Genomic DNA, 24349 nt, shown 5'->3' with positions numbered 1-24349 from the left:
TGGTCTCTCTAGTATTAATGTCCTTGACTGTTGCTGCCCCCTAATGGTAACAAACTGTTAATACTGAATTATACTTTGTGAGTGTGATTTTTAGTTGGCTTGAAGTTCATCTCACTGGTACTGCAGCCGCCAAATACGTCTTTAATAGACCGAGGAGAGTCGGGAGAGACCACACCATGGAGATGACACTGAGGAGGCAGTTCCCACAGAAACAGAGGACATTATCATATAGCTCTACATTTTTACCTTCACCAATAGCTGCTTCAGTTGGAGTATGGCAGCGTCAATAATAATGAGCTAACCAAAGGAAACTGGTATAGTACGTATGAGCAGTATAGCTCATTTCATATGCAGCAGGCTTAAAAAAACAAAAATAAAACAAACAAACAAGCAAACAAGAAAACAAAACATATGGTCAATGGGGGGTGGGGGGCCTGTGCCCCAGTAGAGCTGCATGTCTTGCAACGCCATTGATGTTTGCACACGGAGCATCATTTAGTGCACAACATTTTTCTTTTTACTTTAGACAACTCTGGTGAAGCTGGAGGCAGTGTGTGCGTCTGTGTGTGTGTATATGCGTGTGTATCTCTGCATGCAAATTAACCAATAGAACAACAACCATACTTGGTCAGAAATAAATATAGTTAACTGCTGACATTCCTTAAAGAAATGTTTTCTACAAATTATATGCAAAATTGTTTATTTATTCAGATTACCATGGTCATGTAGTAGACACATATGCACATATGAAAAAAAAAATAAATTTAAAAATACATACATGATGACATACGTGGCTTGAATTAGCTGTTAGGTAATGTTAGCAAATATTGGATGGATATTGCTGTGCTAATGACGTTACTGAGTTTAATTGTTGACTTCTCTCTTTTTATACTACATTTATGCCGTTTTAGCATGTATTATCATTTCATGATTGCCACTGGTTTTGGCCAGAATGACTACTGTAAAGCAAATGTTACATAGTCTCACCATAACTCAGTATGCTTAAAACAAAGTGCTTCTCTGATCGTTTGACATGTAGGATTTGAATTACCTCTTTTCTCATTTTTGGAGGAAGTGTCGTTATGCTTATTTGTGTGAATTATTTTGTTTTAAGCATACTGATTATGCATTGATTCTTCACTCTGTATTTGGGCTAATAAGGTTGCCATCTTTGTCATCTAGTCCTGAACTTTTGTTGAACTACAAAAGCAAAATGTCTTCCTCATCCATGAGAAGAAGCGTCTGATGCAGTTTTTCTTCTTCTTCTTCTTCTTTGTCTTGGTCTCCTCATGGGCCTTGCTGTCATCTGAAAAACAAACAAATATTTTGGCTGTTAGTGGTAGAATTAACAACACTGTGGATGTCATTTTGGGCTCAAGTGGAGGTGTCTGTTTTGTACCTGATATGGTCTCCTCTAGTTCTGTGATGATCGACTGGATCTCCTCAGGAGCACTGGTGTCCTGATCACTGCCAGGATGGTCAGCATCCAGCACTAGAGTTTTACAACGCAGTACGTCACTGAAGTGGTTTCTGTCACTTTGAGTATCTTCAGTTTGGTCAGCCTTGATACTGAACACACACACAAACACACAGAGAGTTGATTATAGCATACAGTATAGTATATTCAGGAGGATTGTGTAAATGTTTCTCACAGCTACAAGGCTGCAGTGTTTGTCAGTGTGGGTCTCCAACAGAAAGAAGATTTGAGTTTGATTTGAAGACACCATCTATGGCTTCAGAAAGAGATGATTCAGTAGCTCAATAGCTGCTGTACCTGTCATCAGCATCAGACACAGACTCTATGCTTCTGAGGTCGGTTGAGGCCTGACTGGTTCTGGGCTCATCTGCTGCTGGCTGCTGATTCTCATTCAGGTAGCTCTGTGTGATGAAGGGATGCCTAAGGACCTCACTGGGGGTGATCCTCTCACTGGCATCCACCTTGAGCATCGCTTTCAGCAGTTCAACACACTGCCCCCATCCCTCAGCTTCATTCCCCAGCTCCTTGCCTAACTAATATTGAAAACAAATGCATCAGCCGTCAAGTTACTCCTGATTCATGAAAAGAGAATCAGTGAGAGTCACTTTTTAGCAACTACAACCTACTAAACTACTTACCACCTTCAGATCGTCCAGAGAGCTGAAGGCAAATTTCTTGTTGCCAAAGGAAATCTTGTTTTTCCAATACTGGTCATGTGTCATGAGGGTAAACTTATTGTCAGAGGTCTTGATGAAAAACTCGCTTGTTTTTAGACCAGCATTGAGAAGATGTTCTGCTGGTTGGCCCAAGATTTCACAAATAGACTGCATCTGGAGACAAAACACAGAGTCACATCCAAAGCACTCAACAGGGATGATGAGATCCAGCCCAGTCATTCTTTACATGATTGAACTGAGGCTGAGAGTTGGTATGTGGATGCAGTATTATTGGATCCATTAGAAAAAAAATTAGCAAATTGCTTACCTGATTATATTCACAGAACCATGGGAAGATGAGCTCTCCAAACATCATGAAGCCCAGCACAGCGCCAAGAGACCACATGTCAATGGCTTCATTGAAGGGAAGTCCTAGCATGATCTCTGGAGCTCTGAATGTGGCAGAAAAACAGCATCAAAGTTTCTGTTCATAGCAAAACTGGGAAATTTCAAACATAATCCAGAAGAAAGTCAACCAATCCTCACCTGTAATAAGGTACCTGGTAACGAGTGCCCACCACACCTTCAGATGTATGAAATGACAAGCCAAAATCAATAAGCTTCAGTGTGAAGGACTGCTCCTGATCCTTCACCAGCATGATGTTGTTGGGTTTTATATCTCCATGGATCACTCCAACACTCTTCAGTCCATATAAAGCTGTGGCCATCTGCAGGTACAAGTTCAGTTACACAATTCAAAACTGCTTGAAAAGATTTTTAAAATGGGATATATTGTTAAATGTTGCTTTGTGACACTACCTCCATACCTGCTCTGTGATGAGCCTGATATCCTTTAAAGGCAGACGATCCCCCTTCATGTAGTCCCAAAGGGTGATATCTAGCAATTCCAACACCAGACCAATGGTGTTTTTCATCTGGTACCAGCTGTAGAGCTTTACAATGTTGTGTTGATCCAGATTGTGTCTCATTAATTCTTCTAAAATGGACACCTGGGGATACATGATAAGTTGGATGTGTTTAGGTATTTGCTGCTCTTTTGCAACTGTGAACATCAAATTATATAAGTTAACCAACCTCCTTCATCGCGCTCTTGCTACTTCTCAAGAATTTTATGGCCACAGGCTCTTCAGTGTCCTTTCTCTTGCACTTTGTCACGACTTCAACAGTCCCATTTTCAATAAAGTCAACTATCTCATAGTCGCTCGGGACCAGTAACCCGTCTGAGTCACTGCTGCTGTTGCTGTCCTCTGCCATGATGAAATGATCTTTGTACAGAAAGTTAAAAGGGAAATTGGGAACAGTCACAAAAGGAGTTTATTCACTCTCTTTAAATTTCCTCACTATCACTTGTTTGAATATATATTTAACACTTTGGTGTCTTAACCTGTTTTTATTAAGCTTCGTGACTAGTTAAGTGAACTGACAGCAGGTGACTAGGGGTCACCAAAAGTGTGTGTACTCCTTTATATCTCATCCCACTTTCCAGCTGTTGATATCAGATGTAACTCGACTGGAAGCACAAAAAGAAACAGTGACTTACCTGTAGAAAGTTGTTCAGTTCTCACTTTGGCTCTGTTAAATTCTTCCTTGTAGTTGATTTTTACACCGTTGGCTGCTTATGTAGACAAACGACTTGTGTGTAGTCCTCCCAGAAACAGTAAAAGAGCAAAATGACCAAATTCTAAATTCTCATTCTTTGTTACATTAATTCTAGAATGCTGCTGTGATGTCAGCAAACATCTCTCCAAGACACACACCAGTATTCTATTAAACCCACATATGATGTTGTCTATCATGTAAGATTTGTTGTATGAAGGTAACTGGGATGAAGCAAATGTAAATGCCACAATATACTGAATGATATCAGTTACTCATGAATGTTCAGTATTGATCAATCCAGCCAGCATATTGACTCTTCATACAAAACACAGTTTAAGCAATTTTGAGCATTAGATTTGACTCCTGCTGTAGAAATTAAAACCTGATACAATTTTGTTTCTGGTTGAATCTGTGTTTACTAGCTTCAGGTTTCAGGGATGGAGCAACTCTTGAAATATATGCAGTATTATACAACATTAACCACAGCAACATTAACAATATCTGCACATCATGTGTCAAACTAAACTACTAGTCACACTGCCCTGAGTCGAGACTCAAAGCTGAAATGGCAGCAGTGCATCCAATATAGCCTTCCATTCCTGGCGATATCACCACCTCTTCAACTTCAAAAATTTGCAAAACTACAGCATCTATTTCCACTATTGTTGCCGTTGCTTGTGCAAGCCAAATATAAAGTCGCCCTTATCTGAGACTTCAAGTCTGAACAAATGCTTACACATAAGAAACAACATCCCACATGTAGAATAGACAGTACACTTGTGCCTGTACCTGTGTGTTTTTGCCAGCATAGCTTTTGTCAGGGTTGTTTGATTCAGCCAACCGAAAATGCTAAAATTATGCAAGATGCATTTAATTTGTGATGTTTGATATCATGTTAAAAAAAAACGTTGTACCATTGTAAAACTTGTTGCTCATGCATCTAATTGGGGTGCCTCCTGGGCGCCTCCCCTTGGAGATTTTCTGGGCACGCTCAACTGGGATGAGACCCTGAGGCAGACCCAGAAGCCACTGGAGGGATTATATATCCCATCTGTAATGGAAGCACCTTGGGATCCCCTAGGAGGTGCAGGAAAATGCTGTGAGGGAGAGGGATGCATGGAATTCCCTCCTTAGTCTGATGACATTTTTAATAACAGCACAGTGGGATAAAACGATTCTGATTTATTAAAATGTTCTAAAAGATTAATTGATTTTTTTTTTAAGTCGTTAAAAGTCTTGTCAGTGAAGACGACAGAAATATACTCAGAACATAAAAACCAAAGTGTGTCAGGGACAGTGAGTGACTGACATCAGGATAAATTATAATGCTATTGTTCACTTGTTATGTAAGGATAAAACATGCACTTAGAGGACTGATTTTTCCTCTTTATGATCTCTTGTTGCAGGAAATGTTGCTCCTGTTGTGTTCAGTAGCTGTGGTTCAATGACGTTGACCAAATATGCCCCAAATCTGACACTCAGACGCAAAACCACTTGCAGAAGTGCTAGTAGCCCACACTGTAATTATAATAATAACAATAAATGGCAATCTATTAAATTTATTGATGATCATGATTACATTTGCTAATGATCATTTGAAATTTAAGTGTTTTGTATTTACATTTTTTATATGAATTGTATGGGTCGAACATTTTTAGCATTTGTATGTTGGGGAAGTGTGCCTTATAATATGTATTTTAATAAGTGCCTCAGCTTGAGCAAATGTACTTAAATCCCACCGCTGCAAAGCTAACCTTCCAAGCAGATGTCAAATAATAACGATATACCCTAAAACCAGCAGCATGAAACTATCTGTCATCAATATGGGCTGGGAAATGTAAATCTTTATTGATGGTTGTGGATTACAGTAAAGAGAGGTAACACGTTAGGATGGGTGAGACCTTTTTAATATAATTATTGTTACTGCAAATTCTTATCATTTCTTAACAAACGTTCAAATGTTCAAATCATGACATCGTGTGTTATTGTCGATATATATATTATACTATATTATACTACTACTTCGTCATGTTGGACCTTCAGCGAATTACAACCCTAGAGGCAGCCCCGTGATTCTGTTTTCATCACCTCGCTTCCTGCCAGCAAACAGTCAGAGATCCAATAGATATAAAGACCTATCACTCTGGCATCGGTTTTGAACAGAAGTACGTTTTCTCTGTCATTTTAAGCCCACTGCCCACACCGTTGATTTCATGTGATAAAATCCCTCGAAATAAAACTCGACCATACATTTTTCATGTGACCGAACCGCACTTTTTTTTTCTTTCTTTTTTTCTTTCTTGCATTGTGGTTGAGGACTTTCTTTCTGATAACAAATTAACTAACTGGGCATACATTTTTAATAAATTTTAATATAGACCTTTAGACTATAGTTCTACATATGAAAACTACATCATAACTAAACATCAAACTAACTTCTGCCAAGCTCCAAGTAATTGAAGAATAAATAAATAGACCTAGATATGTTTAACTGAAAATTATGTGGGAATAAAGCACGGGAAAACTGGCAAGGAAAACCATGGCTCTGAGGGCAGCGTTTAGGGCTACAAATTGGCCTGACAACAAGAGGGGAGCGCATGCGCAAGAATCAACAGCCACCTCCAGTTCTCACTAGACCGGAAGGGGTAAATGAATTTCACAACAGAGTAAGTCATCTTTCCACGTATGCTATCTCTGGTCTAGTCATAAGCGGTTGGTGCTGTCTGTCGTCCACGAAGGACGTTGTTCGTGTTAAACTTTAACTCGGGAGGTTGGTTTATAGATTTTAATTCTCCCTCAGCCGATAGCATCCCGAGGAGCTGGAGGAGAGGTGTACGGAGGTAAGGAGCTTGTCTTTACTAGCATCTTTATGTTAGCTTAAATGCTGAACTGTTGACAGCCAGAAAAAACATCCTCTCCTGTCACAGCAAGGGCAAGTATAGTTGGACGCTTGTTCCTCCTTACAACCCGAACATTATTGCCTCAGATTTATTGAGTCTCTGTTAGCTAGCTATGGGAAAGGAGAGTAAACGGGAAGAAGCTCGGTTTGCGTCAGATAGTTGATTGAATCAGAAGTGACGAGTCGGTCCACCCGGTCACACTACGAACCAACAAAAAATTAACTTGCTTCATTTTATATGACAGAAATAGACAGCAGTACATTCTTGGTCAAGTCTTCTTCAGTGTAACAGGTAACGTGATAAAATTATCTGCTCTCGCATCGTTTACAAAGTTAATCAGTCGGTTGTATTTCAAGTCATTTCACACCGCGAGTCAAATAAATATTACGCACACATTTACGTAAAATCTGACTTGCGTAAATTGAGAGAAAAACATGTCCGTTTTAAAATTGTTTGCATCATTCATTTATCTAATGGCTAATTCACATGGACCTAGAAATGCGTATCTGTGTGTATGCTGACTTTTAATGTTGAATGAAATATTTTTCATTTTCATTTTCATTTTTCAGCCTTTTTTTTGGTGTCCATTTTTTGCGTCCAGATGAACTGTACTCTGAAACACATACAGTGCAAACAAACGTCTGAATATATCTGCATGTATGTTCTTGATTCTTTGGAACATGAACGATGTGGAAGGTAGGACCTTTGATAGAAATGTTCTCCACCACCAAAAAGTTGTCACGTTGTCCCAGCAGTAGATCACATGCAATGCAGCTGATGTCGTTGCACAAGCTGGCCAAAGACTAAATATTGGCTGAAAATTGCAAGTCAAACTGAAGTCTTATCAGCACAAAAATGCACAAACACCAAAGCCTTGTTGGTTATCACACCCGCTCTTCACGTCCTTTAAAAGTAAAAGTTTAAAAGTAGTGACAAAAGGCAAAAGTGTTGGAGTAATATCTGTCTTGTCTTGTCTTGCCCTTTGAGCAGAGAGAAGAAGCTCAGACTGACAGTTGGGGCAGTTTAAGGAATGAGGATATACCAGTCAGAATAATGACGGAGAAGATAAAGTGAGAGAGAAACGACACCGTAGAGAAATACACTCAGCCACGCGATCCTTCCTCTGTTATGGATCAAGAAGAAGCTGCAGCTCGGGAGGATGCAGACTCACAGCTGATATACAGGATAGAGCGTCCAGTCTACAATGAAAGCTTCATCCGGTCGCAGCTTCTCCACCGCAAAGAGAACTCCATCAGCCTTCGACAGAGGCTGGCACAACAGTTCCAGTAAGTTTACACTGAGGAATTTACCTCTAGATTTTTGTCATGCTGAAGTACTGTTGAGCAAATTGTTGCACGAGTGTAGGTCTGTCCACACAAGTCAAAAAGGAAATATTGCTACAAGGCTCAATGATGTATCCAGTCTATCTGTAACTCATGAAAAGGATGCATTACAAAGGAAAAATCCAGAATTTGATAAGTAGTGTGGAACTGCTGCAATTAGTCGACTGAAAGAAAATTAGTGAGTAGATAAGATTAGATAAGTGATCAGTTAATTGTTTCAGTCGTTTTTAAAGCAAAAATGTCAAACGTTTGCTGGTTCCAGCGTCTTAAATCTGAGAATTTGCTGCTTCTCTTTGTGCTTTCTGATAAATAAACAATCAATTTTTCAAACAAGCAATTTGAAGAGTCACGCTGCACTTGAGGAAATTGTGATGAGAATTTTTCACAACTTTTTTTTTCTTTTTTTTTTTTTTTTACATATTACAGACTAAACAGTTAATCAGTTATACAGTTATAGAGTTAGAATCTGCAGCTGAGCTGATAATCAAAATAATCATTTGGTACCCCTAAATTCACATGCGAGCACTGTTTGATAAGGTTCGTCCTGTCATTTTGGTGGGAGCATCAGAACAGTTTTCTTTAATACATTCACATTAGGTAGATGATATATTATGTACTCCTACACTGACATGTGACTTCTCCATCAAAGGTACAGTGTCAGTCTTACCAGCTCAGACACAAAGAATGTTTTGAATTTGTACAAAGAGCCTTTAAGCAGAAAAGTGAAAACAGATGAAGACACACAGTGTGAGCTTTCTAAACTCTCTTGTAATTGTTGCAGTTGGGACTAAAGACATGGCCGTATTAATGTCTGTGCAAGACTTAGAATGTAGACAAATCTACATAAATGATATGCTGTTTTTACCATTTAGCTCAATGAAAAAGAACATGGATTCCATTTTTTCTGTAATTAATTAAATATGTATGTTGTCTTTGATGGGGCGAAAAGTCCCATCAAGCTGATCAGTTAATTGACTTGTTTCCTTTCACAGATGTTCATCAGAGAAGGCCAAGGCGGTAGTTTTGAGTTTCCTTCCTATTCTGACATGGCTGCCATCTTATTCAGTCAAGCAGTGCCTGTTTTCAGATGTGGTCTCAGGTCTCAGCACAGGAGTTGTCCAGCTCCCTCAAGGTCAGCATCCTGTGGTCCCAGCCGCACTACTGTCTGAACTGTCACGCAGAAAGTTGTGTCGTATTTATGGTGAAACAGTTATAAACCATATACATACATATAATAAAACACACAGGAAATTATTAACACATGGAACTGGTGTTTCAGTATATAGGACAGCCTGCATTTCACTGCATCACCTTCTCACAAGTTTAAGGGCAACCATTTGTGCCCTGTATCCCATTTTGTCCACTGAAAGGGAATTATAGAGGGCACTTTATCATGCTTTATCTATCTTAGAGGCACCCAATGAGGCACTTTTATTGTGGAGAATTAAAAAAATAAACACCTCTCTCTGTTTATGAAAGCCTGTAAAACAATACCTTTACAGCCTGATGGAGTCAGCGATTAGCACTTTCTGAAGCTTTTGTGCAGTAGCCAGAAGCCAAGTTTGGTCAGGCCAGTTATGTGGGATGACGTAGGGTTAGATGTGTGAAGGACCAGCTGCCGACTCCTGAGGGGCTGCTCTCTGCTTCATGTCGTCTCTGTTTTGGTATCTCCGTGGTGCTGAGCTTGTGATACAATCACTGGGCCTCTGGGTCTGTTCAGTTTATTTTCATCTCTCCCTGTCTTCTGCTCCACAGGTCTAGCCTATGCTATGTTGGCTGCTGTGCCTCCAGTTTATGGTCTGTACTCCTCGTTCTACCCAGTCCTGCTCTACACCTTCTTTGGAACGTCTAGACACATATCGATAGGTGAGAAGTACTGCCAGTGGCCTTTTGACGCTCCTCACCGCTAGTGCCAGGAACACTATGATCACTTTAAACTGCCAGCCTTTTCTGTCCTACACTGACAGGGAGCCCAGCACTGCTCTGGGTATCAACTCAAATACATTACAAAAGAGTTGCTGTATAAAATGTAAAAAAAAACCCCCAAAAAACAAAAAACTGAATCCAATTATTTGCAAACAAACTGTGTTTATACGCAGATTTACAGTTTTAAGAAGCGTTCCTGAGCCCATGTAATGTTATTATACAGTCATGTGTTTGACAAAGTGGTCAACCTAGCCCCATCCTTGCTTGTGAATGACTGAGCCTTTTGAGCATGCCCCTTTCACACCCAGTCACAATCCTCTCACCTGTTACCAGTGAACCCGTTGACCTGTGGAGTGTTCAGGTGAATGCACATGTATTTTCTGAGCACAGTCTTTTTTTTTTTTTTTTTTGCTCCAACTTGTTGCTGGCATTAAATCCACAATAAGCATATATTACATACAAAATCAATGAAGTTAATGAGGTAAAACATGAAATATATTGTCTTCGTACTGTATACAGTTAAGTATATGTCAAAAAGAGTTTGCAAATGATCACATTCTGTTTTATCTATGTTTTACACAGCATCAAAGCTTTTTGGAATCAGTTTGTAATGTGGAGGGACCGTATTTACTCAGATGTGATAACAGTGTCCTCAGCTGACACCAACAGTGGGATTGTGAAATTTCCAAGACCCACCCTGTCTCACCCATCTGACTGCTTCCTTTCCTGGAATGGGTGCCAGGTCATCTCAAATGTCAGCTTTAAACTACGAATCCATCTGGCAAAAGGGGTAAAATCTGCAAGACTCGCTCAGCCATTTGAAACAAAAGATCTGACCAGAAGTGAACAATAGGAAGCCGTTGGCTTTGCTGCCACTGCTACAAATCTTGCTTGATAACCGGTCATTGTGGAAATGGTGATCCCTTAGCTTTTGGAAGTGAGCAAGTGGGATTACCAAGCTGGTGTTTAAGTGTTGGGCAAGATGACCTTTTCATTCAAAGGCATACACATACACACTCATAATAATGTACAGCAGCTAGTCTGGACAGAAGGTGGGCAAAGGTGAGTGATTCAGACATGATGACGTTCAACAGAGAACTGCTGTTTGGTTTGCTGTTGCTCTGTCGCATTTTCCTACAGTGAAGGCAAACACTGATAAGAGACTGCGTGTATGTGTGACTGACTAAGATTAGACATTTTGCATAATGTTCCAATGCACAGCCGAACCTGATCTACATCTGTGTTCATTTTATAGGCATATATCCCCACAATCTAACAGTACTTTTATGATAAGGTCATTTATTTTACAGCGTCAAAACACAAAAAACAAAAACTGCCTGTGGAGGAGGCTTGTTGTTAATGACATGGCCTGTCAATATGATCGACCGCATGAGTAGGCCTGCATTAAACAGTAGAGGTCTTACCACCGTAATACCAGAGAACATATGTTATTGTCAGTAGTATACTATATACTGTAGGTGTGAATTCAGGTGTGGTATGGGGCTGTTTTTCAGGGCTTGGGCTCAGCCTCTTATTTCCAGTGAAGGGAAATCTTAATGCTTCAACATACCAAGACATTTTGGACAATGCTATGCTTCCACCTTTGTGGCAACAGTTTTGGGAAGGCCCTTTTCTATTCCAGTATGACTGTGCGCCAGAACACACAGCAAGGTCCATAAAGACATCTGCTCTCAACTCTGTTCCAATACTTTTGTCTGTATATTGTGTAATTGTTAGTGTTCACTAAGGTCTGGATTAGTTCTTGTCCTTAAGGCAGTCGGTGGCCTTTTCACAGGTTGTCCTCAGTCAGCGCCAAAACCGTCTCAAACTGTCAACCTTCTCTGTCAGGGGTCTTCTGGGATCAGCTCAGTGAACTGTCTGAATAAGTTACACACTCATCCTCATGTCGCCCATGTGACTACTTTCTTGCCAAGAACGGCCTCGAAGCCATCTCAAATGTCAGCTCTAACCTTTAAGTCCATCTGACAGAGGGGCATGATAAACCAAACCTGCGCAACCTTTTTAAACAAAAGATCTGATCTCAAGTGAACTACAGGAGGCTTCACTGCAGAAGGGCCTGTGGCCAAAGCCTGACAGCAAGTTGCTGTGGAAATGATGACCCCCAAAATTTTGGCAGAGACTGAGAGGAAATAACTGGGCTGCTGTTCAAGTGCTGGGCAAGCTGGCCTTTTCACTCAGGGGGATACTAAACATGATGTGTAGGGTGAAGGCACAAGCTCGCACACACAGTTAAGGTGCAAGTATTTTCACAACTTTGACATAATAAAGATGGACAAATACCCTAAACAAACTGTTGTGTTTTGTTGTGTGTGATCTGCAGGCACCTTTGCAGTGATAAGTCTGATGATTGGAGGTGTTGCAGTGAGGGAGGCTCCAGACTCCGACTTTTTTGCCCTGCCTGCCAACGGATCCAACACGTCTGCCATCCTGGACGTGGCGGCTCGAGATGCCAGGAGGGTGCAGGTGGCTGTTGTACTCACAACGCTGGTGGGAATCATTCAGGTCAGCCTCTAAAAAAACTCACCCAGCACACCCTGCCAGCAGCTGAAAGCTGCTGTGGATTTGGCTTCACCCCCCCACAGAGCGGGTGTTATTTGGTTAAGAGATCACAGTGAAGTGATACAGCTTTCTCACGCTCAAAAATCCTGGTTTACCCATGTTTTAAGTATATCTAAATCAATGTTGATGTATCCACACCTTGAATAAATGCTTGTATTTGAAACAAAGCTATGTTGCTTGTTCTTATCCCATCACCTCTTTCTTATTCCATGCTTTCTTTGTTATTTTTCCTTTTTTTCAGTTTGTTTTAGGTCTCCTCAGGTTCGGCTTTGTGGCGATCTACCTCACAGAGCCCCTGGTGCGAGGCTTCACTACAGCAGCGTCTGTGCACGTCGTGGTCTCTCAGCTGAAGTACCTGCTGGGCGTGAAAACAAAGCGCTTCAGTGGGCCCCTCTCTGTTATTTATGTGAGTTTTAATAGAAGTGTAGGATTTGACGGTGGAAAGAGTTTGATTTGGCAGTTCGTCGAATATCTTTTTGCCACCCTTTTTTGGTGTGTGTTTGGTGAATGCAAAAATTAGATGACTTAAATTCATCACGCTATCTTATTTCTCTTGTCCCAGAGTGTCAAAGCTGTAGTCAGTGACATCACAAGCACCAATGTCGCCACACTCATCCTGGGCCTCGGGTGCTTCATCTTCCTGTACGTGGTCAAAGTCCTCAATGAGCGCTTCAAGAAGAAACTTCCTATTCCCATTCCTGGTGAGATTATCGTGGTCATCGTGTCAACTGGGGTCTCGTATGGCATGTCCTTATCAGGCAACTACAAGGTGGATGTTGTCGGGGAGATTCCAACAGGGTAGGTTGTCATATTTTCAATTTGTTAGAGGAATTTCTGGAAAAACTCACAATTTAGAGAGGTGTATTTCAGTCCAAAGATTTTACAGCTGAGAGATATGAATGCACTGTAGAAGTTGTACGGTATTTCATGTCTTCTGTGGTTAAAGCTTATTGTACTGGATGTAGCACAAGTCTTATGTGTCTTATGTGTTCTCAGGCTTCTCCCTCCTACCGTCCCAGAGTTCTCGCTGTTACCCAATTTGGTTGCAGATGCATTTGCTGTAGCAATTGTAGGATTCTCAATGGGCATCTCGCTCTCGAAGATCTTTGCCCTGAAGCACGGCTACAGCGTCGACGGCAACCAGGTGAGTGTGAACACGTGAGGAGCTGCTGATGAGCTACAGATCCCTCATTAGGATGGTGACTGCATGCACTTAAATGCACAGTATGTAATTTCTGCTCTTTAAACAACGAAAAGAAAAGACGCTGATTGACTACTAAGCTAAGAAATAATAGAGTAAATAACAATGTCATGATCAGTTTCACCAAACTAGACAATAATAACAAAATAATGGAGTAATGAAAAGGGTACGTGGACACCATTCATTGACCAGGTGGCAGGATGTGAGGGTTATTTAATTGATGGTGTTACAGTGGTAGAGGACAAACCAAACACTGGCTCTAGAGAGGGCCTTTCACCTTTGTCGCAGCCACTGTAGGAGAGGGTGAGATGAGGGATGTTCAGTTGGTCGCAATCTGTAACCTCTCCGCTAAAATCCTCCAAAGTGGACCATTAAGTAAGCAGGTTACAGTCAGAGAAATCTGTTTGCTGTTCTGTAAATGATTTAGTGGATTAGAGAACCCTAATTTCCTAGCTAGAAAGCTGATTGCTCTCCACGTATAAGAGCATGCAGGTTTCTAATCTGCTTTTTGTATGTGAACATGTGCAAGACAAAGACTTCAGACAAGGTAAATATTGCTGAAACAAGAGAGCGGTGGGATTAAAGACTGCGAGAAGTTCGGTTTCCCACAGTGTGCAGAGCCTCTAAGTAAGGCTTCTGATGTAAGACTGAATGTAGAGAGGATCTGATCGCTGACCTTCTGCATGTGTTCATGGATACCAGGTTATTACAGTGCATGTAAACATACTGAGCCACAGTGGAAACAAGGGATCTTACTGTGTTTTTGTATTTGGTACATGTCTGTCTGTCGCACTGACCTGGATCTGTGCATGATGTCGTAAACGACCCTCTCTGGAGTTCATTGTGGTTTACTGTGTCAACACCTGAGAACAAATGTTTGTGTTTCAGGAGCTGATTGCACATGGCCTGTGTAACTTCATCAGTTCTTTCTTCCAAACCTTTGCCATCACATGCTCCATGTCAAGGAGCCTGGTGCAGGAGAGCACTGGCGGAAAAACGCAGGTAACACACACACAAGCACACTTAAAGGAGTGATTACTTTGTCACTATCTAAATTAGAGTTGTAAAACCATAATTAGATTGTGATGTTGACTCAGTTATTGTTGTAGATTGCAGGGTTGCTGTCATCTCTCGTGGTGCTGCTGGTGGTGGTTGCCATCGGTTTTGTCTTCGAGCCGCTCCCTCAGGTGGGTGGGGCTGATGACACTGAGCTTCCAGCTTCCTGTGTGGCAGCTCGGCGTCACAGGCGCGGCTGCAGACACTTTTATTTTCTCCTCAATCTGTTGAGCAAACCGTGGATGAATCATTTTTATAATGTGCTTTTGTATTGTCTTGTTCTTATCATCTTCCATTCTGTGCCCCAGACTGCGCTGGCTGCCATCATCATGGTTAACCTCCTGGGGATGTTCAAACAGTTCAGAGACATTCCTGCTCTGTGGAGGAGCAGCAAGATTGAACTGGTCAGTCTGTCAGTATAACATCAGTAATGTCACTGCAGCTCAGCAGCCCTCTGAAAGCCTGAAGATGTTATGCACTTTGTTGTCCACTGTGGTTTTTGAAGAGGTCCAGTTTAACTGGTAGTGAGCTTTTTAGTCAGTCATCATGTTTAACACATACCAAGACACAACATCAGACCACAGCAAATTACTGACTGGAATGTGTCTTGATAATTTTTGAAACTTTATTAAGGCGGACCCTTTGGCCAAGTGTTTTTCCTTCATGAATTAAGCAGTCCTAGTGGCTGTTACATGGTGCTTTCCTACATATTTATATGCCTTTGTAGATGCATCGCAGCCGTAGAAAAAAAGTAACATGAAAGCATTTATTAACTTGACTGATTTTATTTTTTGGCATGAGCTCAAGTTCAGCTGCAGATTTGAGAAAAAAAAACCAAAACTGTTTTCTTTTTCTTTTTTAAACCTCAGTCTGCTGTCATTATGTTGTATCTGCAGACAAACAGCTGACTCATGACGCAAGACAAATCTTTGATGGAATCTGATAGTAAAGGGCAGTCTAATCTAATTGCCGTTGAATTCAAAGTCATGGTTCAACCTTGAAAAGCATGTAGAATTCAGATGTTCTACCCATGATGTGATCATAAAGTTTCAATCTTTTTTTCCCCTGTTTTCAGTTGAAAATGAGAGGTCATGGCTGAGAGATGACTGGGAGCCACTGTCAGTGTTATCATCAGTGTGGCCAAAAAAACCCACTATTTTTTCTGTTTCTTCACTCTGTCTCTCTCAGGCCATCTGGCTGGTTGCCTTTGTAGCGTCTGTGCTGTTGGGCCTGGATTACGGCCTCTTGGTAGCCATTGCATTCGCCATGCTAACAGTCATCTACAGAACACAGAGGTACTGATAAAACAAAGTGTGTATTTTTCTTCCCTTAACATCATTGTTCACCGTGTTCACTGATTGAACATGATGCAGCATGTAACAGCATGTAAACCCATTTGCATGAACAAGTAGAATGATGTTCAAGGCCTGCTAATAGATGAATTTAATTTGTTTTTGAACTTTCTTCTTGTCCTTCAGCCCTAAAAGTGCAGTCCTGGGCCACGTGCCCGGCACAGGGCTGTACTGCGCTGTGGATGAGTATGAAGAGGTGAGTCTGTTACAAGAGAAAACACTGAAGTCTGAACAGAGGACAGAAATGTCAGTCTGCTGGTTTGAACGTCTGTAATTGGTGCTTTTGTTCCCAGGCGGCTGAATATGAAGGGATTAAGATTTTCCACTCCAACTCTTCAATCTACTTTGCTAACAGTGACCTTTATGTGAACGCCCTCAAGGAGAAGGTAATCCTAGCCACTGTGGAACTGAACTGGTTTTAAGCAGGTTGCATTGCGTAGGCCGTCAGTATTGTTGCCCAGAGACGTGTAATGATATGAATGTGAAAACAGCTCGACTCTGATTGCTGATGATTTGACACAAGGCGAGATTATCTGATCTGTTGTCTGAGCAACAAGTATTTAATGGTATACCTGCAACACGCAGGCTTATTCATGGTTTGTAGTTTAGACAAGCCAAAAATATAATTATATTTCTTATTTGAACACAATTTATGACTCATACTTAAGCGCTGACTATTTATGAGGATTGAAGCCAAAAGTATATCATTAAAATAAGATTGTGTATGAAGTCGAACTAGGTAGTGCTTATCGAAAATAAATCAATATCATATCATGTTTTTCACCCCGCGTGTTTTCAGCCGTTATTATAAAAAGGACGCATGGAGGACAGGAAAGGGCTAACATTCAAATAGTCGTTTGCTTTTGTTTCCCTGTTAAAAAGACATTATCAGCCGTTTCCCTGACTTATCTGCTACTACTGATGTGTTTACAGACAGGAGTAAACCCCGAGCACTTACAAGCTGCCTGGAAAGTGCAAAAGAAACAGAAGGAGAAGGCAAATGGCAACAACAACTCCCCACTGAACGTTTGCGCAAAGGTGAGTCTGTCTGCTCTGCCTGGTTGTTTGTTGCGTATGTAAACAGTCAGCTTTGTTGACAGTGTAAACAGGCGGTTTAATGGATGTCTCTCAGGCCTCAGGCAGTGAGAGATCCTTTAAAGCCACAACTGTGCATTTACATCTATTTTATCCAACCCGTGACTACTGTAGATCATTTTTATCTTGGTAGCTAGATGGAAATGCTGACCTTATACGTGTCCATCAGTATAAGATTTGGTCTTTTCCTTTGATGGGTTCCAGTATAAGGAGCAGGGAGTGACTCATGAGGTTTTAACTCAAAACAACGTGGTGGAGGAGCAGATGAACGGCCAGATGGAGGACAGACACGGCGAGTCAGACTTAGAAGAGGCTGTCTTTATTGAACCTCTCAGCAATGTCCACTCCATCATCCTGGACTGGACGTCCGCCTGCTTCATCGATTCCGTGGGAGCCAAAGCCATTAAACAGGTTCGAAAGATATTTTCAATATCAGGTTCACTACAGCAGCAAGTGTAGATGTCAGTGCTGAGATGAATGATTCATTCCTGAGCTGCCAGTTCAGAAAGGCTTTTTATGCTACATCCTGATGTTTAATTAAGTCATTGTCTGTCTCTGTAGGTCATTAAGGAATACGCAGCTGTGGACGTTAAAGTGGTCATAGCCGGCTGCAGCAGTAAGTAATGATGACGACTTCCTTCTGCATTTGTTGTAACTGTAGTCCGAGGGTCGTTTACTGATTCTGAAAGAGGATCCTTGTGAAGCTGCCTCACCCAAATTAAACCAGTCACTCTGATGTGGCGGCATTTTTTTTCTCTCTAACTTCATCTCTGCTTGCAAATTCAAAACTTGTGCTGAAGTAGTATAGACTTGTTGTATAAAGACAAACAGCAAATACTTGAAAATCAACCAGTCAATAATTTCATCATATCTAAATCTCTTTTGTCCAAATTTATTCCTCAGCCAGTTTTTTTTTAGTTACATGTAGCTAAAGCTAATACAACAAAGAAAGAACTCACTAAAAAGGGCTAATGTTTTGTTCATCTCATTGGTGTTGGTGAACTAGAGCAACACAAACGAGAGCAAAACGCCCATTAAAGATGAATCAGCACGTCCCTGAAACAGTGTCAACCAAACTGAACTTAAAGGAGCCATTCATTTTAGCTAGGTTGACTTATTCAAAGGGCAATGTGGTGTAAGTTCAATTGCTTGTAATTTTGATTTTTTTTTTATTTAAATAGTTCCTATATGGAACTGGGGAGTTTTTTGCCAAATGTATTTTATGTATGTTTATTTATATTGGAACTGTCCCTATTAATAATAAGTGATCTGACTGATCTTGCATTTCTGCTGTGATCTACAAGGAAGCCTACTGTCTGAGCTGGATGCCTTACAGTTTTTCACTGGGATAGTGACTCCAGAGATGGTGTTCCCCACTGTCCATGACGCTGTGCTGCAAATTCTCGCCGGCCGGCTGTCCCGACCAATGAAACGACCTGACAGTAGAAGACACCTGTCATCTGGGACAAATCACAGCAAGGAAGTGGATGGCAGACTTGGGAGTACCTGCACCCGCCTGTAGGTGCTATGAACTTGTGATGTTCCAGCATCATGATAGTGATGACCTGAACAATCATTCATACTGAATAGAGGAGGGTTTGTAACCCAGGTGGATGACCTCCCACCCAACCCTCACAAGATTCTGACAACTTTATTAAATTAAAATGCCCAGAACAGTGAGACACAAGGCGGTTTTGAGGCTTTTATTCAATCAGAAATGTGGGATTATGAGCAGACATTCCTGCAGAATTATTTTTCTACATCTACTCTGTTGAGCAGATTGTTTAGAGTTGCACTTTTAAAATGTTTCTGTAGTTCTGTTGAAGTTATCAATGCACTGCTGGGAGAGAAACATTTTCTAGTACTGCTGCTCTGGTCCAAATGATCTTATTAGAATGGTTACTGAAAGAGTCCAGTTTATGGTGGAAACAACTGACATATATAAAGATGGACAACACATCTCCACGTCCTCCCACTGTACAAAAATGACACTAAAGCATGCTGGATACGAGCACTGCCATTTTGTACCGGAGACGTGCCCGAGTCTGCACAGTAATGATCGAGTTCTCGCCAGTACACTTGTCTGGCCCATTAGCAAGCAACACTCAGCTCTCAGTCATGAAGTTTCATCCCTTTTTTTAGAACTATTAAATAACTCATTAAAAGCACTTGAACATGCCTCATTTTGGTAAGAACTACCTAAAATGACAGAAACCATCTTGAGTTTTTAGTTTGGCTGATGTCTCAAACACCCCCCCCCAGGTGTTTACAACCTGTGCTGTAGACTGCCCCCCCACAGGTGGAGTTTAAGATGTTTTGGCTTCACTTTAGGGTAGCCCTCATCAGTAATGTCAGTGCTGGAAAAGTCTGGGAATCTGACTGGAAGCTGCCTGTTATCATCACGCTGTATCAAATGTTTGTGGTTACCAAGAAATTTTGTCTTGATGATCTGCTTATTTTCAGCTGTATTACTGTGTGACCAGCAAAATCACTATCACTGGTCCTTTTGCAGTGTCATGTCTATTACAGTGCGCCTGCACTGCTGTGAGTCCGAGTGCAGTACTAATGTATTAGTGTACATTCTGTCAGTGCAAGTTTTAGCATATGTTTTTTTTTTTTTTAGTTGTGCTATTGTATAACACAGGAGGCCTTTAAAGGTACCATACGGTTACTGAACAAAGAGACTCAACTCTGGAATAAACTTTATTTTTAAGTGAACAAGAATGACAACAAAAGAACAATATTTTTGACTCCGTGCTCTGCTTCTTTTGACAGCAAAATGCCGAAGTGGAAACACTCTCTCACACACACAGACACACTTTCAGTTGTAGGTCATGTATCTTGGGGTGGCGCTGAACTTGGCGTAGGACTTGATGACCTTGTTAACGGCCTCCAGGAAGTCTTTCTCTGTGGCTATCTTCCTGCGAGCTCTGATGGCGAACATGCCCGCCTCTGTGCACACACTGCGGATCTCAGCACCTGGACAGGAAACATGTATCAAATTTTGCTAACATAATGACTTTCAGGATGAACAGGAAATATTGTGTATAAGTTCAGTCATTCATACACTCTTAGTTTTTGAGAGTTTTATGTTTGGGGTGAGATGCCTCTATGGCCACGTAGGGAGAAAAGGATAGTAATGAAGCAAAATGTGAGCTCAGCCTCGACTTCATTACAACCAACCAGTGTCAAGTTGGATGGACTTTACAGCTGAGTTTAACAACATTTCCCCTGACACATCATCTTGATGTGGTCAAAACTAAAAGCTTTTATTACTAACTAAAATAATTCTGTTATCAGCTTTGTGACACTGGAATTTATTTATTTTTGTCAATTCCTGTTGGTGTAATGTAAAAATTCAAATACCACTGAATTTGAAGGTGCGTGGTTCTGAAGGGACGGTGACAAAATGATACTAGCGTGCACCCTTGTGACCGCACATCAGCACTACACCAGTGAACAAATAAAAAGCAAATTTCTACCTGCTGACTGGAGTAACTAAGAGCTTGAAGCCACTCTGCAGTAATCATTTCAGAACAGAAAGGACAGAAAACTAACTGAAAGACGTTAGAGAGAAAATATAGGGGGGGGGGGGGGGGGGGGGGTCTTAAGACAACACATGACAGAACAGAGAATGAATGCTGCTGTATTAGCCTTACCTGTGCTGTTGGGACAAAGGCGAGCCAGCAGCTCAAAGCGAATATCTCTCTCCACGCTCATGGAGCGGGCATGGATCTTAAAGATGTGTGTGCGACCCTGAAACACAAAACAAACGGGTGAGCTACACAAAGACACCACTGACTAATCATGCTGTATAGTTTTATGGTAGGTTTATGAGAATATGTCTTCATGTCTCGTCAACACTATTAACTCACCTCCAGGTCAGGCAAGCTGAACTCGATCTTCCTGTCCAGACGTCCAGGTCTCATGAGGGCCGGGTCCAAGGTGTCCGGCCTGTTGGTGGCCATCAGCACTTTGATGTTGCCTCGAGGGTCGAAACCATCCAGCTGGTTGATGAGCTCCAGCATAGTCCTTTGGACCTCATTGTCTCCACCAGCACCGTCGTCAAAACGAGCACCTGGCAGGTTCAACACATTACGTTAATGTCTTAAATATGGAAGAGTGTATTCTGCTCAAGTCTTGTATCACCATTCAGTGTGTTCAGAGTGTAACTAAGTAATTAACTTTAAGTACAGAGTTGAGGTACTCATACTTTATTTGAGTATTTCCATTATATACTACTTTATACTTCTACCCCCCTAAATCTCAGAGGGAAATTTTATACCCCACTTCATTCATTCCCTTCCTTTCCAGAGAAAACCATGTATCTCAAGGCAACAAGATAAAATTATATACATTTTTGTGTGTGATTTTAAACTTATATACAGATGTAATGTTCTCACAGATTCAGATCACCATTAATTTCAAATATCTCTTGATGTTGACCTGATGTGAACACAGTTAAAAAGATCCTAACAGCCATATTGGAGGAAAGGTACTGTAAACAAAGCTGTAAGAGAAGAAGGAGACCTTTGGGTGAGCCTCACCTCCAATGGCGTCAATTTCATCGAAGAAGATCAGACAAGCCTTCTTAGTCCTGGCCATCTCAAACAGTTCACGCACCATCCTGGCCCCCTACAAAAAGGATGTTTACACTCATCAAGACTTGCAGTCTGCTTTTGGTCACCTGGTGTGTTTGTCAATCTCTCTATACACTCACCTCTCCCACATACTTCTGCACCAGCTCAGAGCCAATGACTCTGATGAAGCACGCGTCTGTCCTGTTCGCCACGGCACGGGCGCACAGGGTCTTTCCTGTGCCGGGAGGCCCGAACAGCAGCACACCTTTAGGAGGCTCAATACCCAGATTGACAAACCTCTCAGGCTGGTGAGCAGAGGACAAAGATGTTAGTCATCCCTGCTAACTGTAATAAACTGGAAACTTCATTTATGTAATGACAGAACAGGAGTGTGATGTTAGCAGGGGTGTCATGATCCTCCAAAGCTACGATTCGATTTGACTTTTGATTTGAAGGTCACAGTTCTGAGTTTATTAAAATATTTTGCCCAACACTGATGGCTGTGAAATTTTAAACTATCGAGTAGCCTTCTAGTAGAAGCCCTGGCACGGACTGAACTGTGGATTTTCTTCACTTGCAAATACTCACATGTAGCAGGGGGGTCTCGACCACTTCTCTCAGCTTCTCAATCTGCTCCTTACATCCACCAACATCACTGTAGGTCACATCAGGCTTCTCCTCCACCTACAACATGTGAAAAATGTACTGCTGCTTATTTTGGAAATCAAAAGAGGCAACATTACAATTTTTTCATTTAATTTTACTATAAGGTTGAAGTGGACTTGTTGTTTCTCAAAAAACCAACAGTGTTTTTCTCATAAATTGGTGGCTTCATACCTGCATCATAGTGACAGTCGGGTCAATCTTTGGAGGCAGAGGAATATGGATCTGATATTTGTTTCTGTCAACACTGGAAGAACAGATGAGACTTAGCAGTTTGTTTCACTTGACTTAAATGGGGCTTCCAAATTATATGCGAGGCATTTAAATAACACTTGTGCCTCACCCGACCCTCATGCCCTCCTCGATGTCAGTCGGGGCCACCTGGTCGCTCAGGTCCACCACAAACTTGGCAAACTGTTTGACGTTGATAATGTATTTGGGGTCCTCGGAGTCTGCATTGATGATCTTTGTGCATCTGTTTGAATAAGAAAGAAAAAAACATATGAGACTAGATACTGTAAACGTGACCAGAGATGTCCAATGTACTATAAGAGAAGACTGTTTACAAGCCATCGCTGCAGACTATTTAAGACCAGTGAGGTGGAATACACTGTATACTGTTGTTTTGACAGAATTTTCATAAGAATGCAGTAGAAATGAGAAAGTTAACTCTGACACCAATTTATTCATACTTTCAGCAGCTTCAACAAAACAAAACAAAACAAAACAAGGATACAAAACATTTAACTTTAAGACTGATAAATACTTGCTAAAGTCAGGAGATACAGAGATACCACAAAATGAAATCAACAGACTCGAGCATACTGAAGCTTTACCTTGCTACTTGCAGTGGCTGTTCACTCTGCAGAGTCTGTTTGTCAGCAGCCAGATCCCAAAGCGCTGGTGGAGCCAGGCCTGTGTCTGACTCCTTAATGCCTGTGAAAGCCAAAAACACAACCCAGCATCCAGTGAGACCACCTGAAGCCATTGGTTTTTCTGCGAAAATTTAAGTAACGCCAACACATTCTTCACTGTCACTAAACATGCAGCCTTAATGTCATTTAAGCATATTTATGGCTGCATCGCTCACCTGTCAGCTCGTTGATCTTTTTGAGCAGCTGCTGGATGTCATCCTCCACTTGTTTGATCTGTCTGGAGTAGGTGCTTTGACCCTGATGATGAACAGCAAGTGCCACGTTATAGAGTAATTTTAAATTAATAATGTAAATATGAACAATTTCAACACTTTCACAAGTAGCTTTAACCACATGCAAACTTTATTAAGGTCATACTTACATATGTTTTCAGCAGGGCGATGTCGCCTTCATCCAAAGCTGTGAGGATGAAAACACCGTAAATGAGTGTGCACTCTGACAGCATCAGTGGGCCGCTAGCATTACTGTCGAACTGAGCGGTGGGATTTATTTCATCGTTGTTCCACATTTTACAGTAACTGCTTTGGCTGCACACATCTTAAATATTCTATTTAACAAACCACGAAAGCTATCGTAGCCAGTGATAAGTAGTAACAGTTTGACTGAATGGCAGAGTTAACATTAGCTAAGTAGCTAATGTCGACGTTCCTATTTAGCAAAGAATGTTGGTCCTTTTCAAGAATTTCACTTAATATTTAAATAGTGATTACCTCTGATAGGTGCATCTTCTTTATCCTCTTCCTTAGTCTTCCTTTGGTCCTCCCCCAAATAGTCCGGCATTTTTAATCGAGAAATAAACTGCTTAGCACTAAAAGACCGAGCTACCTCAACAACCAAACTGTACCATTACACAGCAGCTTTGAATTTCCGCTACTGTGAACGAGTCACCGGAAATATAGGTCGGAATTTTATTTAAGATGTACCACCAATAGAAGAAAAATATTTTTGACTCTTAAACAAGATTC

General features: G+C 41.2%; 3 protein-coding genes across 5 annotated transcripts; 1 reads left to right on the top strand and 2 right to left on the bottom strand.

The window, feature by feature from the left end:
• Window positions 1–711: 711 nt before the first annotated feature.
• On the bottom strand, window positions 712–4477 carry LOC124054122 (homeodomain-interacting protein kinase 2-like). The gene is made up of 9 exons (XM_046379800.1): window positions 3695–4477; window positions 3229–3419; window positions 2961–3143; window positions 2680–2861; window positions 2462–2585; window positions 2116–2307; window positions 1775–2010; window positions 1400–1569; window positions 712–1306 (listed from the first exon to the last, which is right to left on the bottom strand). The coding sequence occupies exons 2-9, from the start codon at window positions 3406–3408 to the stop codon at window positions 1179–1181; spliced, it is 1395 nt and encodes a 464-aa protein (XP_046235756.1). The 5' UTR covers window positions 3409–3419; window positions 3695–4477; the 3' UTR covers window positions 712–1178.
• Window positions 4478–6425: 1948 nt separating this feature from the next.
• On the top strand, window positions 6426–18893 carry slc26a5 (solute carrier family 26 member 5). 3 transcript variants are annotated; one of them, XM_046378443.1, is made up of 18 exons: window positions 6426–6593; window positions 7644–7939; window positions 8989–9128; window positions 9752–9862; window positions 12264–12406; window positions 12744–12908; window positions 13065–13300; window positions 13499–13646; window positions 14592–14705; window positions 14813–14890; window positions 15068–15163; window positions 15948–16054; window positions 16238–16307; window positions 16405–16497; window positions 17045–17149; window positions 17411–17617; window positions 17768–17822; window positions 18511–18893. In XM_046378443.1, the coding sequence occupies exons 2-18, from the start codon at window positions 7782–7784 to the stop codon at window positions 18726–18728; spliced, it is 2244 nt and encodes a 747-aa protein (XP_046234399.1). In that variant the 5' UTR covers window positions 6426–6593; window positions 7644–7781; the 3' UTR covers window positions 18729–18893. The 3 variants fall into 3 exon arrangements, with proteins under 3 accessions (XP_046234399.1, XP_046234397.1, XP_046234398.1); XM_046378441.1 differs by having other exon boundaries at window positions 6427–6593; window positions 12264–12445; XM_046378442.1 differs by lacking the exon at window positions 6426–6593 and adding an exon at window positions 7327–7349 and having other exon boundaries at window positions 12264–12445.
• A 1003-nt stretch (window positions 18894–19896) lies between these two features.
• psmc2 (proteasome 26S subunit, ATPase 2) lies at window positions 19897–24265 on the bottom strand. The gene is made up of 12 exons (XM_046378447.1): window positions 24095–24265; window positions 23746–23783; window positions 23540–23621; window positions 23286–23385; window positions 22793–22924; window positions 22624–22696; window positions 22375–22470; window positions 21927–22091; window positions 21754–21841; window positions 21082–21284; window positions 20866–20962; window positions 19897–20185 (listed from the first exon to the last, which is right to left on the bottom strand). The coding sequence occupies exons 1-12, from the start codon at window positions 24162–24164 to the stop codon at window positions 20028–20030; spliced, it is 1302 nt and encodes a 433-aa protein (XP_046234403.1). The 5' UTR covers window positions 24165–24265; the 3' UTR covers window positions 19897–20027.
• Window positions 24266–24349: the final 84 nt, after the last annotated feature.

Source organism: Scatophagus argus, chromosome 22, assembly GCF_020382885.2.
Source record: "Scatophagus argus isolate fScaArg1 chromosome 22, fScaArg1.pri, whole genome shotgun sequence".
NCBI lineage: Eukaryota > Metazoa > Chordata > Actinopteri > Scatophagidae > Scatophagus > Scatophagus argus.
Note: the sequence above shows the minus strand (reverse complement) of the source record. Positions and strands in the feature narration are given on the sequence as shown.

What these genes read in the sequence shown, in the direction of transcription:
- slc26a5 (XM_046378441.1), top strand. Translation starts at nt 7,782, where the DNA reads ATGGATCAAGAAGAAGCTGCAGCTCGGGAGGATGCAGACTCACAGCTG. An exon ending in ACAGCGTCGACGGCAACCAG is followed by an intron (nt 13,647 to 14,591) that starts GTGAGTGTGAAC and finishes TTTGTGTTTCAG; the next exon opens with GAGCTGATTGCACATGGCCT. An exon ending in GAGCCAAAGCCATTAAACAG is followed by an intron (nt 17,618 to 17,767) that starts GTTCGAAAGATA and finishes CTGTCTCTGTAG; the next exon opens with GTCATTAAGGAATACGCAGC.
- psmc2 (XM_046378447.1), bottom strand. Translation starts at nt 24,164, where the DNA reads ATGCCGGACTATTTGGGGGAGGACCAAAGGAAGACTAAGGAAGAGGAT. An exon ending in TCGCCCTGCTGAAAACATAT is followed by an intron (nt 23,622 to 23,745) that starts GTAAGTATGACC and finishes GTTCATCATCAG; the next exon opens with GGTCAAAGCACCTACTCCAG. An exon ending in CAGCCACTGCAAGTAGCAAG is followed by an intron (nt 22,925 to 23,285) that starts GTAAAGCTTCAG and finishes TTATTCAAACAG; the next exon opens with ATGCACAAAGATCATCAATG.
- LOC124054122 (XM_046379800.1), bottom strand. Translation starts at nt 3,408, where the DNA reads ATGGCAGAGGACAGCAACAGCAGCAGTGACTCAGACGGGTTACTGGTC. An exon ending in GCAAGAGCGCGATGAAGGAG is followed by an intron (nt 3,144 to 3,228) that starts GTTGGTTAACTT and finishes ATGTATCCCCAG; the next exon opens with GTGTCCATTTTAGAAGAATT. An exon ending in GTGTCTGATGCTGATGACAG is followed by an intron (nt 1,570 to 1,774) that starts GTACAGCAGCTA and finishes GTGTGTGTTCAG; the next exon opens with TATCAAGGCTGACCAAACTG.